Consider the following 21,169-nt stretch of genomic DNA (forward strand, 5'->3'; position numbering starts at 1 on the left):
GGAGCCAGCTGTGGGCCCAGGGCCCTAACGTGGGACAGGAAGGCTTCCGAGGCAAGTGAGGGTCTCTGAGGCTGTGGCTGAAGGTCAAGGGGCTTCCTTGAGGGCAGCCACGCCTCTTTTCCCAGACTCTTCCCTTCAGTGGTGCTGGGCACCCACCAGCTTTTTCCCGGGCCCACTGGGATCAGCATGGCCTCTGCCTGGAGGCAGGATGCTGACTTTAGTGACCCGTTTTCTAGGGACTTGCAGAGACACAGTCTCAAGCAAATTTCTTCAGCTGAAGCCTGATCATCCAGCGATAAACTGGGGTCACTACGCGCCCCTCGCACACCAGCTCAGACACACCAATGAGCCCCAGAGAAGCGCCCAATAGAGAGACTGTCAATATCTAATACTAGCATTGGAATATTTTATTAGTTCACTGAATTTCTGACAGTGGTTTCCTCAGAGTCATCATGAAGTTCTTGGCACCTTAAAACCACACGTTAAAAATGTTTGGCTAAGAAATCGATCCTATGCAAAGGGTCTCTGTGAGTCACACCCTCTGAGGTGCATCGGGATGTCACAGAGCCTTGGTGAAGACAGAAGAACCCATCTGGGAACAATATTATGATGGAGCGGAGCAGGGGACGGGCAGATTTCCCACCACAGGAGCCACCAGGGGTCACGTAACCCTGGTTGCCTCCCAAGTCCCACACCGGAGCTGGAACACTGAGTGAATGACCACAGGAAAAAGGCAGGGGGGACTTGGGGGCTTTGGGGGCTCTGGGTGGCCACCAGGCTGAGTGAGGAGGTCGGGGAGGGTGGGCAAGTTGGGGGATACGGAGCAGGGGGCTGACGTTGGTGGCCTCCCTGCGGAGGAAGGGCTTGGGAAGGGCGGAGTGAGATCAGAGGGCCCAGGGGTGGACGGACCTCAGCGCCAACAGGCAGGGGAGGCCATGACTGCAGCAAAAATCAGGTTTCCTATGTTCATGGTAGCAAGTGACAATGGTCTACAATACTAGGATTTTATCTTCCAGGGGAAACGCTCCCTTCCAGGAGGGTAGCACTCCCAGCTCCCCACAGGGGATGCTTCTGCTTCAACCTGCGCCACCGGGCAGCAGGGACAGTCCCACACAGGTGTGTGCGGCCCGCTGGGTCTGCCTGCCCGACAGACGGGCTCTCTGCTGATCCGGGGATGTGGGACAGGGAACGGGGAGACGGGGATGGGGAATGAGCGCACCCACTGCCTGACACCATGTCAGACACTGGGACAAATTAGGAGAGCCATCCTGGCCCAGCACTTGGAAGGGCTTCCTATGGGGGGCGTCCTTGGCACTAGGCCTGGTACTCCAGCCGGGCCACAGCCTGTTTCAGGTCCTGCACGACGAGGTCCACCTCCGCCCTGGTGGTGCTGCGGCCCACGCTGAGCCGGAGCGCGTTCCTGGCCACGTCGAAGGGAATACCACAGCTCAGCAGCACTGGGGATGGCCTGGGGGGTGGTGAGAACCTGTGTCAGCTCTCTGTGCTCCCTGGGTCTCAGAGGAGATGGAAGCACAACCGAGGGCACCGCCAGTGTTCCTGGCAGCTCTGGCACCCCCCCTTCCCCTCCCTCCCCACCACCGCCAACCCTAGCAGGTGTGCAGATCAAGGGCCAGCGGGCACCCAAGGTGCCTACACACACAGGCCCCAGGCAGAAGCAGCGCAGCCAAGGTCTCTGTCACATTACAGAGCTCCTGAAAGCCATCCACACAAATGCCCCCCTCCCTGAGCACAGGGCTAGGTGGGAGCAGGGACTTTAATCGCTGTGGTTCCTGAGGGTCCGGGCCAGAGGCCCCTGCAGAGCAGGGGAGAGAAGGGACAGGGCCCACAGCTCCTGGCCCCCTGCCCTCCCCTGGGTGGGTGGTCTCATTCCTATTCCAGGGGGCACCCCTACTCCCACCCTCACAGGGGCCACATCAGACACCTGCCCCCACCCAGCTATGCCCCAGCCCCTCCTCCTGCCCCTTGTACCCTCCCCTTCACCTTGTGGCTGATAAGACCACAGACTACACCCGCCTCAGCAACCCTGTCTGGGAAACGGGCCACACAGATCTTCTGGAGGGCTGGGGGAGCATTCTGTGAGCGCCCTCCTGCAGTCCACACTCGCCCCGCCTCACTGCCCCTGACAGCCACTTGGCCACTCAGGCTGCTGCCTGCCGGTTCCTGGCCTCCCCCACCCTCGTGCAGCCCTCCCTGACAGACCTCTGAGCCACGACTGGGCCTGGTCATCAGCCCAGCCCTCGGACCCTGGGAGCCCCCTGGCCTGAGGGGCTCACACACCATGCCAGCCAGACTCCTGGACAGCCCACTGCTGACCATGGCCTGGCTCCTTCTAGGGTCCTGGCGGCCTCACCCAGCACCACACCCAGCTCTGCAGGCCCCCTGCTCATGGTGAGTGAAAAACCGTGGCCCCGCTCTTCCTCCACCAGGGTTAGGCCAGTCTCGGGTGCCCGGGCTTCACATCCTCCCCTCCTGCCCTGGCCACAGCCACTCAATGGGGCTGCTCTCCTGGGATCGCCCTGCACTAGGCAGGGCCACCTGGAACCAACCTGGCCTGTCACAACCCTCCCGGAGCCTCTCACTTTCCCAGGACAGAGGGAGCTCCTGCAGCCTGCCTAGCCCCTCCCAGCTGACCCCCACTGAGGCTGCAGCTTCCCTCCTCCCCTTGGAAGCCCCAGGCCCAGCAGCCTCCTCTGGCCGTCTGACAGACAGGCACTGGATACTGTGGCTCAGGCGCGGGGCACTTACCGGTCCACGTTGTCCGAGTGGCATGCAGCCCCCACGCTGGCCAGCAGCGTCCTGCACTGGGCCAGCACTGCACGCCCTGAGGAGACACGGCATGTGGCTGTGGACAGAGTGTGCCAGCGGGGCCCTACCTGTCCGCCTCCCCTCTGCCCTGCTGCAAATTTGGAGACGCCCTCCCTTGGGCCCCCTGGGGTTGGGGGGTGGCCCAGGGCCCAGGCCGTCTCATCCCCGGTAACAGTGCAGCAGAATCCAGACAAGATGCTTCCTCCCAGACACGATTCCACCCTAAAATCTGGCCTCAAACATGTTATTTCCGGTCCGTGGCCGAAGAAGACCCCAGAACTCTCATCGGCTGCCTCACTTCCTACTTTGTTGTTCCGGCCATGACGCTGAAACTTAACATCTGTGTTCTCTAGAGGTGGAGACACTGGGGGGCTGTTTTGGTTAAGCCTGAAGGCATGTCCCTCTACTTTCACAAGCACAGATAAGAGTAATAAAGCCACTGGCCTAATTAAAAGAATCTGTCTCATTTAAATGGACACGGGCCTCACGGAAAACAATACATCTATCCCCACAGACACAGGGAAGAGGACTTGATGTGCTCTTCTTCCCACAGCAAGAAGAGCCGGAGCAGTGGCCAGCAGCGAGGCAGCTTCCCAGTGCAGGGTCCCATCCCCCAGCACAGTGACACCTGCCCAGGGCCAGTCTGTGGTGCAGACACACAGTGCTCCCCGCGCCATCCAGGGAGACAGAGGGAGCAACCCCCTCTCCCCTAGGAACTTCCCCCAAACCGCTGTGCTCTGCGGACGTGCTTCCCTCTTGCTCAGGGCACAGAATCTCCTCTTGGTGGAACACGGCTGGTCAGCGCCCTGGGTGAGCCGTGTTTTGTCTTCTGGATTCCAGCGATCCTGCTGGTCTCCAGCCAGGAGGCAGTTAGCGTGGGAACTGAGAGCCCCACAGGTGTGCACATCATCCTGACTCTGAGCCAGATTTTAAAGTTAACTGCCTCTCCTCTCCCTGGTCCTCATCACGTTCTGTCAAACTTGCTGACGGAAATGGATGAAGGAGCCCAGAATTTAGTCTCATCATCCCTCTCTGCTTCAGTGCCCACGAGGGCAGGGCACAACGGCAAGCTCCCCCGCACCCACGTGAAGAAGAGCCCGGGCAGGGAGAGCAGGAAATGGCCAGATCAGTGCGCCTTCTGGGGATACCCACCCTAGGGGGCTGCTCTGCTACCACCACCGTACACGGGGACCAGGAGACCCTTGTCACCTTGAAGCTGGGGTCCCCGGATGGAAAAGTTGCATGTGTTGGGGAGTCGCTCAGTCCCTGGAAATTGGCTGTTTAGATGGATTCTCTGCTTATCAAATTCAGCCTGAAAAGGCAATGAAGACTTCAAAGATAGTTTCAAAGCGCACACCAGCCTCCCCACTTCCCACCCCCAACTAATGTCTGAGCTTGAGCCTTTTCTGGAAAACAAATTCGCAACCTTGACACATAAATTAATTAGTTCATCCATAAGCATCTACCTATAATAATTACAGGGACCCCCTAGAAAGCAAAATTAATAGGAGAAAAAATTCCAAATACGTGTGACCCTCCACCATACAACCACCGAAAAACCAAGCTCCAGTGTATTCCTAACATGCCTCTTTGAAGATTAGCCACTTGTCCAGAGCCCACCTTGGAGGCCCTGCGGGGGGGGCTCTCCTGACTCAGGCTTCTGTCCTCTAGCCTCTACCCTGACTGTCCCCAGGGTCCCCAGACCAAGATCCAAACAACCCCCATCCTTATCCTGCCTGCTGCCTGGGGCGGTACCAACCCGGACCCTCAGCTCGCCGGAGGAAGCATGGGACCCCCAGACTTCAGGCTGCCCCACTCTCACGGGCCCCAGGCTCACCACCAGCCGCTCCTCCAGGTAGTCTCGAACATCTCTCATGTGGGCCTCATAAGCCTCGCAGTGCCTGGTCACCAGCTCAGCGGCCTGGGGACAGGGACGGCGGCAAGGTGAGACAGCATGTTCAACTGTCATAAAGCAAGGAGTATAAAACAGCCTTCCAGCGCAGAGGTGAGATTTCCTGATGATAGAGAAGTGACATTTCCTCAACTGCTCTCTTCCTGGAACATCGGGGACAGTTGGTATTTACTGAGTGCAGCCAGGAGATTGGGGGGGGGGTGCTTGATAGGAGCCTGAGAAGGGTTATCTTCCCTTGTTCAGCAGGAATTTACTTTACCAGGTGCTTCCAGCTACCTCCAGGCACCAGAGATAACTGCCCGTGATAGCAAAAAGCACTCCCAGTTCTCAAGTCACAACCAACCCAGAGACCAAGGGCGGAAGGGAAGAGGGAACAGCCTCATACCGAATGAGGAGAGCGCTCTGGCGGGTGCACGGGTCACGCAGGGCGGGCATGAAGCTGACTGTGCATGAGCTAGGGTGCTCATGGCCATGGTGAAGGAACAGGCAAGTGCACTCCTGGGATGGAGTGACCAAGGGGGACAGGACCCCGGCACCCCACAACAGGTGGGGTCAGGCACTAAGTGCAGCAGCACAGATGCACGTGGGTTTAAGAAAGAGGCGAGATGCCCTGACTTGCACATGTAATGATCATTCTGGATGTTGTGCAGAGTGGAAGGGACCACGGCAGGCGTCCAGATTGCAGATGGGGACGACCGGGTCTAGAGTCAGTGGCCACAGAGACACAGAAGACACAGATCTTGACATCTTGTGGAGACAGGACAGATTGTCCCAGACAGACTGCCTGCTCATCAGTGAGGGAGCCAAGGACCAGGTGGGACTGAGGCACTGCCTAGACTTCCACAGTGAGGTCCAGGATGGCAGGAGGCAGGATGGGGAGGGAAGGGAAACAAGGAGGAGACACACACACACCCACGGGCCCGGAGGGAATGTCCAATAAGCAGGCGGGGACCTTCGTCTCTCAGAAGAAAGGTCAGGACCGGCCCTGAGATGCCAAGTTCAAAGCCCTGAGCACAGGCTGGTGGAGCTGCAGGACAGGGTGAGTGCCACAAGGGAGCAGCTGTGGACAGGAGGCCGGGACGGTGCTGGGAGGCCCCTGGCAGGTGAGGAGGCCAATGCCTGACCAGGGCAGAGGAGAAACTAGCCAGAGTGAGGCACATAGTGAAACCTGGGACTTAGGCCTGGAGTCTGAGGGGGTCTGCGCAGGCCAGTGCATGGACCTGAGCTCTGACCTGTGGGCTCTGACACCGTCTCCAGGTAGCCAGTGTCAGAATTGAGTTCAAGAGTGGGACGCCTGGCTGGTACCACAGAACTGCCCTGTGGGGGAACCTGCCCCCTACCCCATGTCAAGGGTCGGGAGCCCTGTGCGCCGGGCGGGCAAGTGGGAGTAAAGGCGACTGGGCCTGGGGAAGACTCCCGTTCTCCCAAACCCGAGACAAAGCGCTGGCTCACCGAGGCTTACCTTCCCAAGGCCGGCAATCATCGGTGTATTCTCTGTCCTGCAAGAGACAAGGGAGTCAGTCCTATTTCCACGCAGAGCAATGAACCAGTGTCCCAGGATGGAGTCTGGTCTGTTAAAGTCATGAGTTCAGCTAGAACCAGAATCACACCTGCACCTTTCCCAGGCACAGGCCACATGCTCGCCTCCGTGGCGGCAGCAGCCTCCCAACCCTCTGATGCTAAGCTTCCTTTGATGCTAAGCACCATTGCCATTGCCATGGCCCACCTGGGGCAACCCTGGGACAATCCCTGGGTGTCCTCAGGGATGATTCTGTCTGGACCCTTCTCCTGTGCAGGAGTAACCCCTCCTCCAGCTGCAGAGCCAGGGCCCCCCTGTCAAACCCCGCAGGGGTCAGAGAGCCCAGTTCCACGCTGTTCCCATCAGCTGGCCAATCAGTTGCGCTCTTGACTGTCACGTGGGATGACTCGTGGGTTCCTAAACACTGTGCATGTGCAGGAAGGGGCTGCGGGACCCCTTCAGACCGGAGGCTCACACTCTTGACCTAACAAGCTGAAAACACAACTCTTCACTCTATTTTCAAGAAAAACAAAATAAATCGCTAACGTCATAATTTTCTGAATTTTCAGTTTGGGCTGAAGTTTGCTTAAACCTTTGGAGCTGGCTGCTGCTCACTGACCAGCAGATAACAAGATAAGAAAACAGGAACACAGGGCATTACAGGTAACGTGATCCTGCTGATCTCCCTTTGACAAGTTCATTGGTCAGTTCTGTTCCTGGAGACAGGTTCTGGCACCTGGGGTGGTCTGGGGAAGAGCAAGGAGCTCTGCGTGGAGAATCCAGATGTCTGAGCTTGTCCTATACATGGAGTCTTAATGCCGTCCCCTCTCTGGGTTTCACACCCCTCATCTGCAGGATAGCATGGCCAGACCAAGAGCATCTCTCAAGGTCTCTGCCTTGTGAATGCCTGGAGGGGCTGCCCAGGTGGAAGAGAGGGGACCCTGTGTAGAACCCGGCACCTGTCCCATCCTCCCTCCCCCCAAGCATTCCGTCAGCCACCTCTGCCTCCATCTGGAGTCCTGCAAACCCTGCTTCCCACTCCCAGTCCACACACTGAGCCACCCTATTAGGGCTTCCTGAACACATGGTGTTCTACTACTACTTCTTCCTTTTTTAATTAATTTTCATTAATATATGTGATTATATTAGTCACATATATCACATATATTCATATGTGATTAAAAGAAATAATACAGAGACATCCTGTGTACCCATTACTCAGCTTCTCCCCAGTAACACTGTAGTACAAGAGCACAATCAGGATACAGATGAGATACAGAACATTTCCACCACCTCAAAGGTCCCTCCTGTCAGCCTTTTATACCCAGACCTGCTTGCCTTCGGCCCCACACCTTCCTTAGCCACGTGCAACTGCTAATCTGTTCTCCATCTCTAATTCCATCATTTCAAGAATGTCGTATAGATGGAACCCGAGTTATCATTTTGGGGGACAGGCTTGTTCCACTCTGCATCATTCTGTGGACATTCCTTCCAGGCTATCGTGTGCATTAGCAGCTAATCCCTTTCCATTACTGAGCAGTGTCCACGCAAACTGTGCCACAGCCTGTTAAGTCTCATTAAAGGACATCTGGGCTCCTTGCAGTTGGCAGCCATTGCCAATAAAGCTGCTAGACACACTTGTGCGCAGGCTCTTGTGTGAACGCAAGTCTGCATGTCTCTAAGTGTCCAGGAGTGAAATTCCTAGATGGGATGGTGGGTGCATATCTAGTTTTAAGAGAAAATGCCAAGCTGTCTTCCAGAGCTGCTGTCCCATGGCCATTCCCATCGGCCACGTTTGAGTGAAACATCTGTGTCATCAATGCACTCTGTGTTGTCTCTGGTTTTTGTTTTAGCCATTGTGGTAGGTGTGATGTCTCACTGTGGTTTTAATTTGCATTTCCCTAACAGCTAAAAATGTTCGAGGTCTTCTCACATGCTTATTTGCTATATGTCTATCCTCTTTGGTGAAATGTCTGTGACTATCTTTTGCCCGTTATGTGACTGAATTGTTTGGGGGTGTTGGCTGTTGAATTTTGAGAGTTTCCCTTATGTATTCTAGATACTAGTCCCTTGAGGATATATTCTAGTGCATAGCTTGTCTCCTCTTAAATTATCTTGCAGGGTGAAAGGTTTAAATTTTGATGAAGTTCAAGTACCAATTTTCCCTTTTATGGACATTTTTGGTATCAAGTCTGAGATCTCTTTGCTGAGGCCTAGAGCCTGAGGATGTTTTCCTGGGTTTTTTTCCTCCCCTAAAAGTTTAAAGTTTTTTCCTTCACATTTAAGTTCACATGTATCCTGAGTTAATATTTTACAAGGTGTGAGACTTGGGTTGAGGATCATCTTCTGCCTAAGGATGTCTAATTGCTCCAGTGCCATCTGTTAAGAGTATCTTTTCTCCACCAAATTACTTTTATATCTTTGTCAGAAAATCATGTGGGTATATTTCTGGTTGTATCTATTCTGTTCCACTGGTCTGTTTGCTGGGCTTTGACAGATATTGGGCTCAACTGATTTATCAATTTGGGGAGAACTGACCTTTACAATATTGAGTCTTTTGACCCATGAACATAGTATGTCTCTCCATGTATTTCGATCTTTGCTTTCTTTTAGCCACATTAGTAGTTGTCAGCTTACAAGTCCTCTATCTTAATATTTCTGAGTGATTATCAATTGTACTGTATTTTTAATTTTGTTGTTCAGATGTTCATTACCAGTATGCAGAAATACAATCAATTTTTGTATGTTTCTCTTATAACCTGTGATCTTGCTGAATTCACTTATCAGTCCTAGGAGTTTTCTTATCTATTCCTTGGGACAGAGACCATCATGTGAACTATAAAAAGGGGCAGTTTTACCTCTTCCTTTCCAAACTGTATTCCTTATATTTCCTTTTCTTGACTTCTGCACTGACTAGAACTCCTAGCCCTGCTGAAAAAGAAGGGAGAATGGACATTTGGACATCCTTGTCTTGCTCCTGGTCATAGCAGTAGAACATTCAGGCCTTTACTGTTGAGTGTGATATTGACTGTAGGATTTTTTTGTAAATGCTCTTTCCAAGCTGAAGTTCCCCTCTCGTCATACTGTGAGGGTTTTTAATGAATGAATGTTAAATCTTATTAATGCTTTTTCTGTATTAAATTATGTTATTTTTCTTCTTTTTTTTTTAAGTAGGCTTTATGCCCAGTGTGGAGCCTCGCATGGGGCCTGAACTCACAATTCTGAGATCAAGACCTGAGCTGAGATCAAGGATCAGATGCTTAACCGATGGAGCCACCCAGGCACCCCAATTTTTCTTCTTTACTATGCTACATTACATTGATTGATTTTGAAATACTGAAACAGCCTTGCATCCTTGAAATAAACTCCATCATGATGCATATATTATTTTTTATATATTGCTGAATTCCACTTGCTAATATTTTGTTAAAGACTTCTGATTCTAAATTCATGAGAGATATGTGGTTCATAGTTTTATTTTTTTGTACCATCTTTATCTGGTTTTAGTATAAATTGATAAAATGAACCAAGGAAATGTTTCCTCCTCCTATTTTTTCTGGAAGAGACTGCATAGAAATGGTGTTAATTCTTTAAATGTTTGGCAGGATTTTCCTGTGAAATTATCTGGACCTAGAGATTTCTTTTTGGGGAGTTTTAAAATTACAAAGTTAATTTCCTTTTCCTAATAATTATAAAGCGATTTAAATGATCAAGCGTCGGGGCGCCTGGGTGGCTCAGTGAGTTAAAGCCTCTGCCTTCGGCTCAGGTCATGATCCCAGGGTCCTGGGATCAAGTCCCGAATTGGGCTCTCTGCTCAGCAGGGAGCCTGCTTCCTCCTCTCTCTCTGCCTGCCTCTCTGCCTACTTGTGATCTCTCTCTGTCAAATAAATAAATAAAATCTTTTAAAAAAAATGATCAAGGTGAGTTGTTATTAGGTGAGTTGTGGTAATTTTTTTTAAATTTTATTTATTTATTTGACAGAGAGAGATCACAAGTAGGCAGAGAGGCAGGCAGAGAGAGAGGAAGGAAAGCAGGCTACTTGCTGAGCAGAGAGCCCGATGCGGGGCTCGATCCCAAGACCCTGAGACCATGACCTTTAACCCACTGAGCCACCCAAGTGCCCCTGAGTTGTGGTAATTTGTTTTTTGAAGAAGTATTCCACTTTATCTGAATTGTCAAGTTTGATATTGGCAATATATTTCTTCCTTCCTTTTTTTGTCAGTCTTACTAGATGTTTATCAGGTTTTTAAAAATTATTATTAAGTTTTTCTTTTCATTCCAGTATACTTAACATACATTGTTATGTTAGTTTTAAGTGTACAATATAGTGAGGGATTTGTCAGTTTTCTCAATATTTCTAAAAGGCTATTTCTTCATTTCAATTATTTTTTAAATATTATTTTTGTGTTCAGGGTGTCTGGGTGACTCAATTGGTTCAGCTCCTGACTTTTGATTTTGGCTTGGGTTATGATCACAGGGTCATGGGATCAAGCCTTCCAAAAGACTCTGCACTAAGCAGAGAATCGCATCCTCTGCCCCTCCCACTGTTCTCATTCTCTCTCACTAAAAGAAATACAATATTTAAAAAATTATTCTTGTTTTCAATTTCACTAATTTCTGTTCTCTAGTATTTCCTTATGTTTGCTTTGGAGTATTTTGCTCTACTTTTTCTAAGTTTTTCAGGTGAAAGCTTATTGACTTCAGAGTAATCTTTTTTTTTTAATTAAGATTTATTTATTTATTTAGGGAGTGCCTGTCAGTAGGGGAGGGGCAAAGGGACAGGGAGAGAGAGAACTCAAGCAGACTCCCCACTGAGCTCAGAGCCCAACATGGGGCTTGACCTCAAGTCAGGGATAAAAGAGGTGAATGAACACCCAGGGAACCCACTACCATGTTGTTCCTGTTTCTCCTTGTTGGAATGTCTGATAAAAGGTGTGGCCCTGGCACCACCTCATTCCCTGGGTACAATGTCAGCTTATATCACAGGGACACAGGAGCTGTCAGAAAGGAAGCTAGGTGCTTCTGTGCAACTCTGCTCATCCCATCATCATAAGAACAGCAGCACATCTTGGCCAGGAGGCCTCCAGCTTTGAATCATCCCAACAGAGACTAAAGATCTGTAAATGTGCAGAACCCATCAATGGAGAAAATTCGGACTCAGCAGTGATGTAGAAAGTGCCATTACAGTTCTTCGAAGAGACAAGGAAAAGCTACCGCCCTCCAAGCCAACAGTTGGGCTGGTAGGTCAGAGACTTCATTAACCTTCTATCTTACCCTGGCCTGAAATTCCGTTCTTGTCCACCTCCAAACAGCATAGGGTACAGAGGTGTAAGTTCACCAAGCCCTCGGACATAAAGTGCTCCAATCCTGGGACCGTAGAACTGAAAGGAAAAAATCAGCCATTTATTCAACAAGAACCTTCTGAGTTCCCACTTTTATGCACTCTGAGTGCTTAGAAGCACACAGAGAAAGACTCAGTGTCTTTCCCGGTAGCTGTGCTACCCATCACCACTCCAGACATGTCAGAGTCACAAACTTTGGGGGTGCAGGGCAGAGCCTGGACTCTTGTTCCTAGCCTGAGAGGGTTGACTGCACATCACAGAACAGAATTTGTAAAAGGAGATGGGCTGGAAGTTGAGACTGTCGAGGTTTTTCCTGGGTAGGACTCCATGTTTTCAAACTGACACTGCAAAAATCATTAAGTGCCATAGTATCAGGTCAGCACACAAACTCCTTCGGAAACTAGCTGAGCACCATGCCTCAATATGGAGGACTAAAAATATTTCAGGTCCTAGTCAGCTGCCAAAAAGATGAGCAAAGTCTCAGAAGGGTCTTCACTCTTGTTTACTGTTTTCACTACCACCTTGAAGATAAGAGCTGCTAGAACCAAACCTTTGCATTCAGAAGTTGCACTTTAAATCAAGTTAGAGAAAGCAACATCTTGAGTCTCTCATCTTCCGTCCTGGGGGTGGGGCCTATGAGTTGGCTGATGAGGAATCTACAGGCACTCTCTGCCCAATGCAGAGAATGCTCAGTATCTGGCTGAAGTCACCTGTCTCCTGTCTCACCTGAGGCCTCCACACCCCTCCACAGCTCTGCCTGGCCACCCCCCTCTTATCCCAGGTTGGGTTACTGCTGGTCTCTCCTCCTGACGCTCGTGAGGGTGGGAGCTGCAAGTTTCGTCACTTTGTCCCCTGAGAGCACTGGACAACAAATGGATGATTGCTGGTGCTGTGATTCTGCTCTAAGGTGGGCCTTGAGGTCATGGAGGGAAGGAGGCCTCTGCGGATGCACCTTGTGCCCCACGATGGTCAGGAAGTCCACGCCCAGGTCCTCCACATCCACGCGCCGTTTCCCCAGGGCCTGTGCCGCGTCTGTGTGTAGCAGAATGACAGGCAGCCCGGAAGTTGCCCGCTTTTGGTTCAGGGCTTTAATTCGCTGACTGATTTCAGAGATGGGCTGAAGTAGGGAAAAATAAAGAGTTGAGTATGTTGCTTTGATTTCATGAAAGCTGAATGAAAGAAATCAGGAGTCATTAATGAGGAGAGGAGGAAGAAGAGGGAAGAGGAGGAGGAAGGAGGGAGGAAAAGAAAGGAAAGGAAGGGAGGAGGAAGGAAGGAGGAAGGAAGGAGGAAGGAAGGAGGAAGGAAGGAGGAAGGAAGGAGGAAGGAGGCAGGAGGAACAATGAAGGAGGAAGGAAGAAGGATGAAGAAAGAAGATGAAGACAATGACAAAGACGAAGATGACAAAGATGAAGAGGACAAAGACAATGAAGACAACGAAGATAAAGAAGAAGAAGAAAAAGAAGAGGCCTTGGGAGAGATGCATGAGAATATAAAGTAGAGCCTGAGCCCCCTTCATTCCTACTAGACTTTTTTTTCCCTCCTCTCTAGATTTTCTTAGAAGGATAACTAACTCAGGGCACCTGGGGTGGCTCAGTTGGTTAAGTGTCTGTTTTCGGCTCAGGTCATGATCCTGGGGTCCTGGGATTGAGTACCATGTCAGGCTCCCTGATCTTTGGGGAGCGGGGGGAAAGATAACCAACTCACCATGATAACACCCGTCTCGTTATTGGCCAGCATGATAGTCACAAGGCACGTGGCGGGGCAGACAGCTGCCAGGATGTCCTCAACCTCCACCTGACCATTCACCTTGGACACTGGCACAAAGGTGACCGCTGAGGGAAAAACACATAAACCAAGGTTAATCTTATAAAACAACCTGTTTGGGAAGTTCATTTAGATACAGCCTAAGAAAAGCATTCTCCACATTTTAAAAGTAATTTATTGTAAAAGTTCAGGAAATGATAAGGGCCCACAAGGAGGTAATACACTTTTAGTTCACGAGAGCATCTATTTAAATTTTTTTTTTTAATTTAATTCCAGTATAATTGACATACAGTGTTATATTAGTTCTGGGTCTACAATATAGTGATTCAACACATCTATCCATTACTCACTGCTCTTTATGGTAAATGGACTCCTAATCCCCATCACCTATTTCCCCCATCCCTCCACCCACATGCCCTCTGGTAACCATCACTGTGTTCTTTATATTTAAGTCTGATTTTTGGGTTTGTCTCTTTTTAAATTTGCTTGTTTTCTTAATTAAATTTCACATATGAATGAAACTATAAAGTATTTGTCTTTCTCTGACTTATTTCACTTACTACTATACGTCTAGATCTATCTATGTTGTTGCAAATGGCAAGATTTCCTTCTTTTTTTATGGCTGAGTAATAGTCCATTATATACACCACATCTTCTTCCATCTATCAGTGGAGACTTGGGGTGCTTCCATATCTTTGCTATTGTAAACAATGCTGCAATAAACATAGGGGTGCATATATCTTTTTTCAAATTAGTGTTTTCATATTCTTTGGGTAAATACCCAGTAGTGTGATCACTGGATCATATGATAATTCTACTTCTAATTTTTTAAGGAACCTCCATACTGTTTTCCACAGTGGCTGCATCCCACCAACAATACACAAGTTTTCTTTTTGCTCCACATTCTTGCCAACCTTGTTTCTTGTGTCTTTGATATTAGCTATTCTGACAGATGTGAGGTGATATATCATTGTAGTTTTGATTTGCATTTCCCTGATGATGAGTGACATTAAGTATATTTTCATCTGTCTGTTGGCCATCTGGATGTCCTTTTTAGAAAAATGTTTGTTCATTGTTTTAATTGGATTATTTGGGGTTTTTTTGGTGTTGAATTGTATGAGTTCTTTGTATATTTTGGATATTAACATTTTATCAGATATCATTTGCAAATACCTCCTTCTGTTCAGTAGGTTGTCTTTTCGTTTTGTTGATTGTTTCCTTTGCTGTGCAAAAGCTTTTTATTTTGGTGTAGTCCCAACAGTTTATTTTTGCTTTTGTTTTTCTTGCCTAAAGAGGCTATCTTGAAAGAAGCTGCTATGCCAATGTCAAAGAAATTACTGACTGCTCTCTCTTCTAGGATTTGTATGTTTGAGTCTCACATTTAGGTCTTTAATCCATTTTGAGTTTATTTTTGTATAGGGTGTAAGAAAGTGGACCAGTGTCATTCTTTTGCATGTAGCTGTCCAGTTTCCCCAACACCATTTGTTGAAGAGACTGTCTTTTTCCCATTGCATATTCTTTCCTGCTTTATTGAAGATTAATTGACCATACAGTTGTGGGTTTATTTCTGGGGTTTCTATTCTGTTCCATAAATCTATGTGTGTATTTTTGTGCCAGTACCATACTGTTTTGATTATTTCAACTTTGTAGTGTATCTTGAAATCTGGGATTGTGTTACCTCTGGTTTTGTTCTTCTTTTTCAGGATTCCTTTGGCTATTTGGGGTCTTTTGCGGTTCCATACAAATTTTAGGATTGTCTTTTTTAGTTCTGTGAAAAATGCTATTGGTATTTTGATAGAGATTGCATTAAATCTGTAGATTGCTTTGGGAAGTACGGACATTTTAACAAATTTGTTTTCCCAATTCATGAGCATGGACTGCCTTTCCATTTGTGTCATTTTCAATTTCTTTCATCAACTTTAGTTTTCAGAGTACAGGTCTTTTACCTCTTTAGTCAGGTTTATTCCTAGGTATCTTACCATTTTTTTTTTTAAAGATTTTATTTATTTATTTATTTGACAGAGAGAGAGATCACAAGTAGGCAGAGATGCAGGCAGAGAGAGAGAGAGAGGAGGAAGCAGGCTCCCTGCTGAGCAGAGAGCCCGATGCAGGACTCGATCCCAGGACCCTGAGATCATGACCTGAGCCGAAGGCAGCGGCTTAACCCACTGAGCCACCCAGGCGCCCGGTATCTTACCATTTTTGGTGCGATTGTAAATGAGACTGTTTTCTTCATTTTTCCTCCTGCTGCTTCATTATTAGTATATAGAAATGCTATGGGATTCTGTATTTTGTATTCCACGACTTTACTGAATTTGTTCATCAGTTCTAGTAGTTTTTTGGTAGAGTTGTTAGTGTTCTCTATATAGAGTATCATGTCGACTGCAAACAGTGAAAATTTTACTTCTTCCTTACCAACTTAGATGACTTTTCTTTCTTTCTTTCTTTTTTTTTTTTTGTCTGATTGCTGTGGCTAGGACTTTTAGTACTGTTTATTTTTTGCATACCTACTAATGGTTTTTGATTTGTGGTTATAATTAGGTTTAAATATAACATCTTATGCATAATAGCAGTTTGTAATAAGTTGATGGTTGAACTCATTCTTAAATCACTAAATTTTCCCTCCTCTCCCCCACACATTCTAGGTCTGTGGCATCATACTTTACATCCTTTTATTTTATGAATCCTTTGACTGGTTTTTATATATATACTTAATTTACTGCTTTTGTGCTTCCTACTTTTCTTATTCGTATTTATGGTTTTTCTTTTCTACAAAGAGAGTCTCAGTCTCCTCCCCTTTAAAATTTCTTATAGGGCTGGTTAGGTGCTAGTGAATTCTTTTAACTTTTGTTTGTCTGTGAAACCCTATCTCTCTTTTTATTCTGAATGATAGACTTGCTGGATAGAGTTTGTTTGGCTGCAGGATTTTTTCTTTCAGCACTTTGAAGGTATCATGCCACTCTCTTCTGGCCTGCAAAATTTCTGCAGAAAAATCAGCTCACAGCCTGATTGGGTTTCCCTGGTATGTAACTGTTTCATCTTGTTGCTTTTACAATTATCTCTTTATCACTACTTTTTTGTCATTTTAAACGCTATGTATCTTGGTGTGGACCTACTTACGTTGATTTGGTGGGAGCTGTCTGTCTCCTGGATCTGGATTTCTGTTTCCTCTCCCAGATTGGGAAGTTTTTAGCTATTATTTCTTCAAGTACATTTTCTGTCCCCTTTTCTCTCTCTTGTTCTTCTGGGATTCCCTACAATGCCAATGTCATTACTCCTGATGGTGTTGCTGAGTTCCCTTAATCTATGTTCATTTTATATTATTCTTTTCTCTCGCTTATGTTCAGTTTGTCCTCCAGGTCACTGACCCATTCTTCTACTTCCTCTAGTCTGCTATTTATCCCCTCTAGTGTATTTTTAAGTTACTGAGTTTTTCATCTCCTCTTGGTTCTTTTTAATGTTTTCTCTTTATTGAGGGTTTCACTGAAGTCCTCCACTTTCTTCTCAAGTCCAGTGAATACCTAATGACCATTACATTAAATTCTCTATCAGGCATATGATTTATCTCCATTTGATTTAGCTCTCTTGCTGTGTTTGTGTCCCATTCTTTCCTTTGGGACAGATTCTTCTGTCTCCTGATTTTGTCTAACTTTCTCTGTTTCTCCATTTCTGTGTGTCAGGAAAGTCAGCTATGTCTCCTGCTCTTGAAATTAGTGGCCTTATGAAGGACAGGTCCTATAGTGCTCTCCTATGCAGTGTTCCCTATTCATTAGAACCTAGAGCTTCAGAGGTGTCTCCTATGTGCACCCTGCTATTGTAGCATTTGCCTTCAGTCCCAACTGTCTGCAATGGCTGTCTTTGCCTGTTGTAGACAGGGTTTGGTCCCTGTGTTGTTAATGCATGGGTCTGCAGGAAAACATGGCGGTGGGACATGCAGTGCCAGAAAGGTCTGCACCAGTCCCCTGCAGGAAGGGAACTGCTGCTGCCCAGGAAAACTACCCAGGCCAGGATGGAGGATGTAGGTCCACAGAAGAGTGTGGGGGTGGGGTACACTGTTAGCAAGCTAGGTGGAGAGTGTTATACTACACTGGTTCCCACAAGTGTCCATGTATCTAAGCTGGGGGATGGAGGAAAGAAATGGCTCCCACCAGCTCCTTTGTTCTTGGAGAAGTCTCCCAAAAGACACCACCCCTCCAGCACACACTCTGAGATTAGTAAATAAATCTCCTTCCCATACACCCAAGGAGTTGACCAAACTGCTGTTTCTATGCTGTATCTCCAGGGGGTTGTTAGCTCTACTATCTCTGTAAGGGCGGGGCCTCAGTTTCCTCTTGGGTCTCCCAGCTCTTCCAGAGCCAAGCCTGTTGATTTTTATAGTTCTAGGTGTTAAGCCCCACTGATTGTAAGAACTCATGAAGTGAGGCCCCTCTAATTTTCAAAGCCAGTGTTATGGAGATCCATTTTCCCAGGGAAGGTTCTTCACACCTGGGGTGCCTGGATGGGGTCTACTCCTCTCTCCTCACTGAGCCCATGCTGTCCCTCCCCACCATGCAGTTCCATGGGTCCATCTGGCTTCCAACCATGTCTTCACCTTTCTATCCTCTTTGACATAGCCTCTTCTCTATGTTTAGCTGTGGAGAATTTGTTCTGCCAGTCTTCAGGTCACTTTGGGGGGTATCTACACTGATGGGGACGTTATCTAGGTGGATCCATGGGACGAGGTGATCCTAGGATCTTCCTAGTCCACTATCTTTATGAGAACACCTTAAAGGACCAAAGTACTTAACTTTCACTCACTTGACACTTTGCAAACATTCATTAAAAGGTTAAACACAGAGTTAGTCTGTGACCCAGCTGTGCCTCTCCTGGGTGTAAGTTCAAGAGAAATGAAAACATACATCCACACAAGAACTGGTACACAAAGGTTCATAATGGCATTAGTTATCATGCCAAATGATCATCAAAGGTTCATCCACTGATGAATGGGTAAATAATGTATTATTTATAGAGACTGGAATTCACATAAAATGGAATATTATAAACCCATAAAAAGAAACTAAGTACTCATACATGCTCCACCATGAATGAACCCTGAAAACATGCTAATTGAAAGAAATTTGTCAAAAAGACCACTTGTTCTCTGATTCCATTCTCACGAAAGTCCTATGAAATAGGGCAATCTTTAGAGATGGACATGGATTAGTGGTTGCCTGGGGGTAAATGGAGGCAAATGCAGAATTACAGTGGGTGGGCACAAAGTTTTGGGGGGTCATGAAAAGTTCTGTAACTCATTATGATGATGGTTACACAAGTAGGTGAATTCACTAAGAACCACTAAATGAGAGAGGGAGAAGCAGAATCCTCAGTGAGCAGGGAGCCCCATGCGGGACTCAATCCCCAAGACCCTGGGAGCTGAAGGCAGCTGTTCAACCGATTGGGCCACCCAGGGGCCCCAAAATCTGTGTAATTTGAGCAGGAGGTTAAATGCAACAGCAAGTAAGAATGATTCGTTGCTCTTCCCTGTAAGTTCGGAAAAGAAAGAAAGGGGGATAAAAAGGCAACAGGGATTAAAAGGAACAAGAGCTGAAATAAGAATATCAGACTCGATCTCTCTCTGTTTTTATTGTTAATGTAGTGCATCTAGGTAAGACCGGAAAGAGAAAAACTCCTATAGTAGTCGAACAGGAAAACCCACAGAAAGGCTTCACAGTCAAATGGAGCACTATGGTGCTTTAATCTGGGTTATATAAGTACTTTCTCTCGATTCACTTTTAGGTTTCCAGGCAGATCAGAAAAGCTGAGGGGAAAGTCACTTTACTTCTAGGAAAGCATTCACCTCAGCTATCTTGGGCCATGGTCTGTGTCCGGTGTCTCGAGGCTTCCTCACATGGGAAAAGTGAAATGTCAGAGCCGCTGCTCTTGCCCACCAAGCTCGGCCGACCCCTCAGGCTGCCTGTGGGCTGTCTGCCTCCGGGCCCACTGGCGAGAACCCCCTCTTATGCAGAGCTGAAGTCGTCCAGCAAGAGCACATTTATTCTGGTGTTCGCCCCCTGACACTGATGTCCACCCCTGCTGCTGATGTCTATCTGACCCTTGTCCTTCTTACCTGAGGAAGTGGAAGCCAAGATTTAATCCTTAAAATCCAAGTGAAAAGCACCGTTTAGCATTTATAGGCTTATTATTTCACATGTATATATTCATTATACACAAGAATCTTAAGTATCATTCAGTTGCTAGATCTAGACTAGACTAGAGCTCCATGTGATGACCCATTTCTTCCCTAGGGGACACTCTGGCAGCATTCCCGGCTCCCGTGTCCAGACAGGCTGTGTAACCCTTGCACCTGCTGACCTCCAGGGAGGCTGCGAGTGGAGGGTAAATGATTCACCGGGTCCTGGAATCAGTGTATGGTGGTAGGTGGAGCTGGTCACTCACCGGCCGCTCGTTCTTTGAGCAGGTGCTCCAGGGGCAGGCGGATGGAGTCGTGTTCCACGGTGCAGGTGATAAGATGGGGCGCGGCCCCGTCCAGCGGGCTGCACAGATCGGCCGGGCTCCCCGCAGAGGGGCGGGTTTGGTGGAAATGTTTCACCATGGAATGGATTACTAAGTTGTTGGACTGCAGAGAGCAGAAAGAGCATTTACGAGACCTGGGCTAAGGGGAGAGCCACGGCAACACTTTCTTGGCCTTCATTTTCCTCATGGCTAATGTTTAAAAAAGGGAAAATGGTCTCAAAGTCATACAGCTTCTGAATGGCCAATGACAAAACCTTCCAAAAAGGTCAGAATTCATTGCCAGTCAATTAATGCCTGTCTTATTAAGCAATGTTATGAATTTTTCAATTTTATAAATTGAAAAAGCAGGTACCCACTGTTGATGGGAGTATAATCTAGCATATGAAGGGCCATTTGGTGTATCTGTCAAATAAGCCCTCTGACCCAGTATGTCTGTGTCTTGGACTTGATCCTATCACTTGCACAGAAGCAAAATGAGGTACAGAAAGGTCCTTATTAGGTATAGCACTGTTTGTAATAACTCAACCTTGGAAAGCCCTTCAGTGTCCACCAATAAAGGGATTTGTAAGTGCCCAATGGATACCAAGGAATAAATATCAAGGAAAAGCTTTATGTGTAGAGATCCAAAGATCTCAAATAGAAATATATTTCCTAAATAATAATACAAAAAAAGGCAGCAGACATTATATACAGTATTCTACCCAATTTGTATATAAAGGGGGAAATATACACGCATTTGCTCATATATGAAAAATATCCTGGAAAGGGTACACAGGGAAGGAGATTAGAATATATAAGTCTACATAGTTATTTGCTTTTAATGCAGAGACTCTCTGGAAGACACCAAGAAGCTAACAATATTGGTTTCCTAAGCCAGAGTGGATAACATAAGGGTACAGGGTAGGAGAAGACTTTAAAAACAAAACAAAACAAAACAAAAATTTTTCTCTTAGTTTAAATTATAACATATATACAGGAAAGTGTATAAAATATAAACCTAAGTTTAACAGAGAAATGAGGCAGTGAAGACTGGAAGACTGTTACCTGATCAAGACAGTGGACACTGCCCCACACAGAAGTAACCGGGCGTCCCCGCAGTCACTGTCCCCTCTCCACCCCCTCGGAGCTGTCTCCCACACTGATACGTACAGTAATCATTCCCCTGCTTTTCTGGATATTCTGACTTCCTAAGCAAACACCTGTAAACAGTACTATTTATTTTGTCTCTTTTGGACCTTGGCATGAGTAGAACTGAACGAACTTTTTCTCGGTAAAGATCCAATCCCTTGG

At 47.3% G+C, this 21,169-nt stretch overlaps 1 protein-coding gene across 7 annotated transcripts in view; it reads right to left on the reverse strand.

Moving 5' to 3' along the window:
- Window positions 1-389: 389 nt before the first annotated feature.
- SCLY (selenocysteine lyase) overlaps window positions 390-21,169 on the reverse strand; it is a 32,210-nt gene continuing 11,430 nt past the window's right edge. For 6 of the 7 annotated variants that reach the window (XM_059167561.1, XM_059167560.1, XM_059167559.1 and 3 more), the window contains 9 exons: window positions 19,802-19,982; window positions 13,307-13,434; window positions 12,552-12,716; window positions 11,532-11,638; window positions 6,201-6,237; window positions 4,664-4,747; window positions 4,036-4,138; window positions 2,767-2,842; window positions 390-1,468 (listed from right to left, as the gene is read on the reverse strand). In XM_059167561.1, the coding sequence (XP_059023544.1) occupies window positions 1,315-1,468; window positions 2,767-2,842; window positions 4,036-4,138; window positions 4,664-4,747; window positions 6,201-6,237; window positions 11,532-11,638; window positions 12,552-12,716; window positions 13,307-13,434; window positions 19,802-19,982 (1,035 nt within the window). In that variant the 3' untranslated portion in view covers window positions 390-1,314. The remainder of the gene's footprint in view (window positions 1,469-2,766; window positions 2,843-4,035; window positions 4,139-4,663; window positions 4,748-6,200; window positions 6,238-11,531; window positions 11,639-12,551; window positions 12,717-13,306; window positions 13,435-19,801; window positions 19,983-21,169) is intronic. The other variant, XM_059167565.1, reaches the window with a different exon arrangement.

Source organism: Mustela lutreola, chromosome 3 (assembly GCF_030435805.1).
Source record: "Mustela lutreola isolate mMusLut2 chromosome 3, mMusLut2.pri, whole genome shotgun sequence".
Classification (NCBI taxonomy): domain Eukaryota; kingdom Metazoa; phylum Chordata; class Mammalia; order Carnivora; family Mustelidae; genus Mustela; species Mustela lutreola.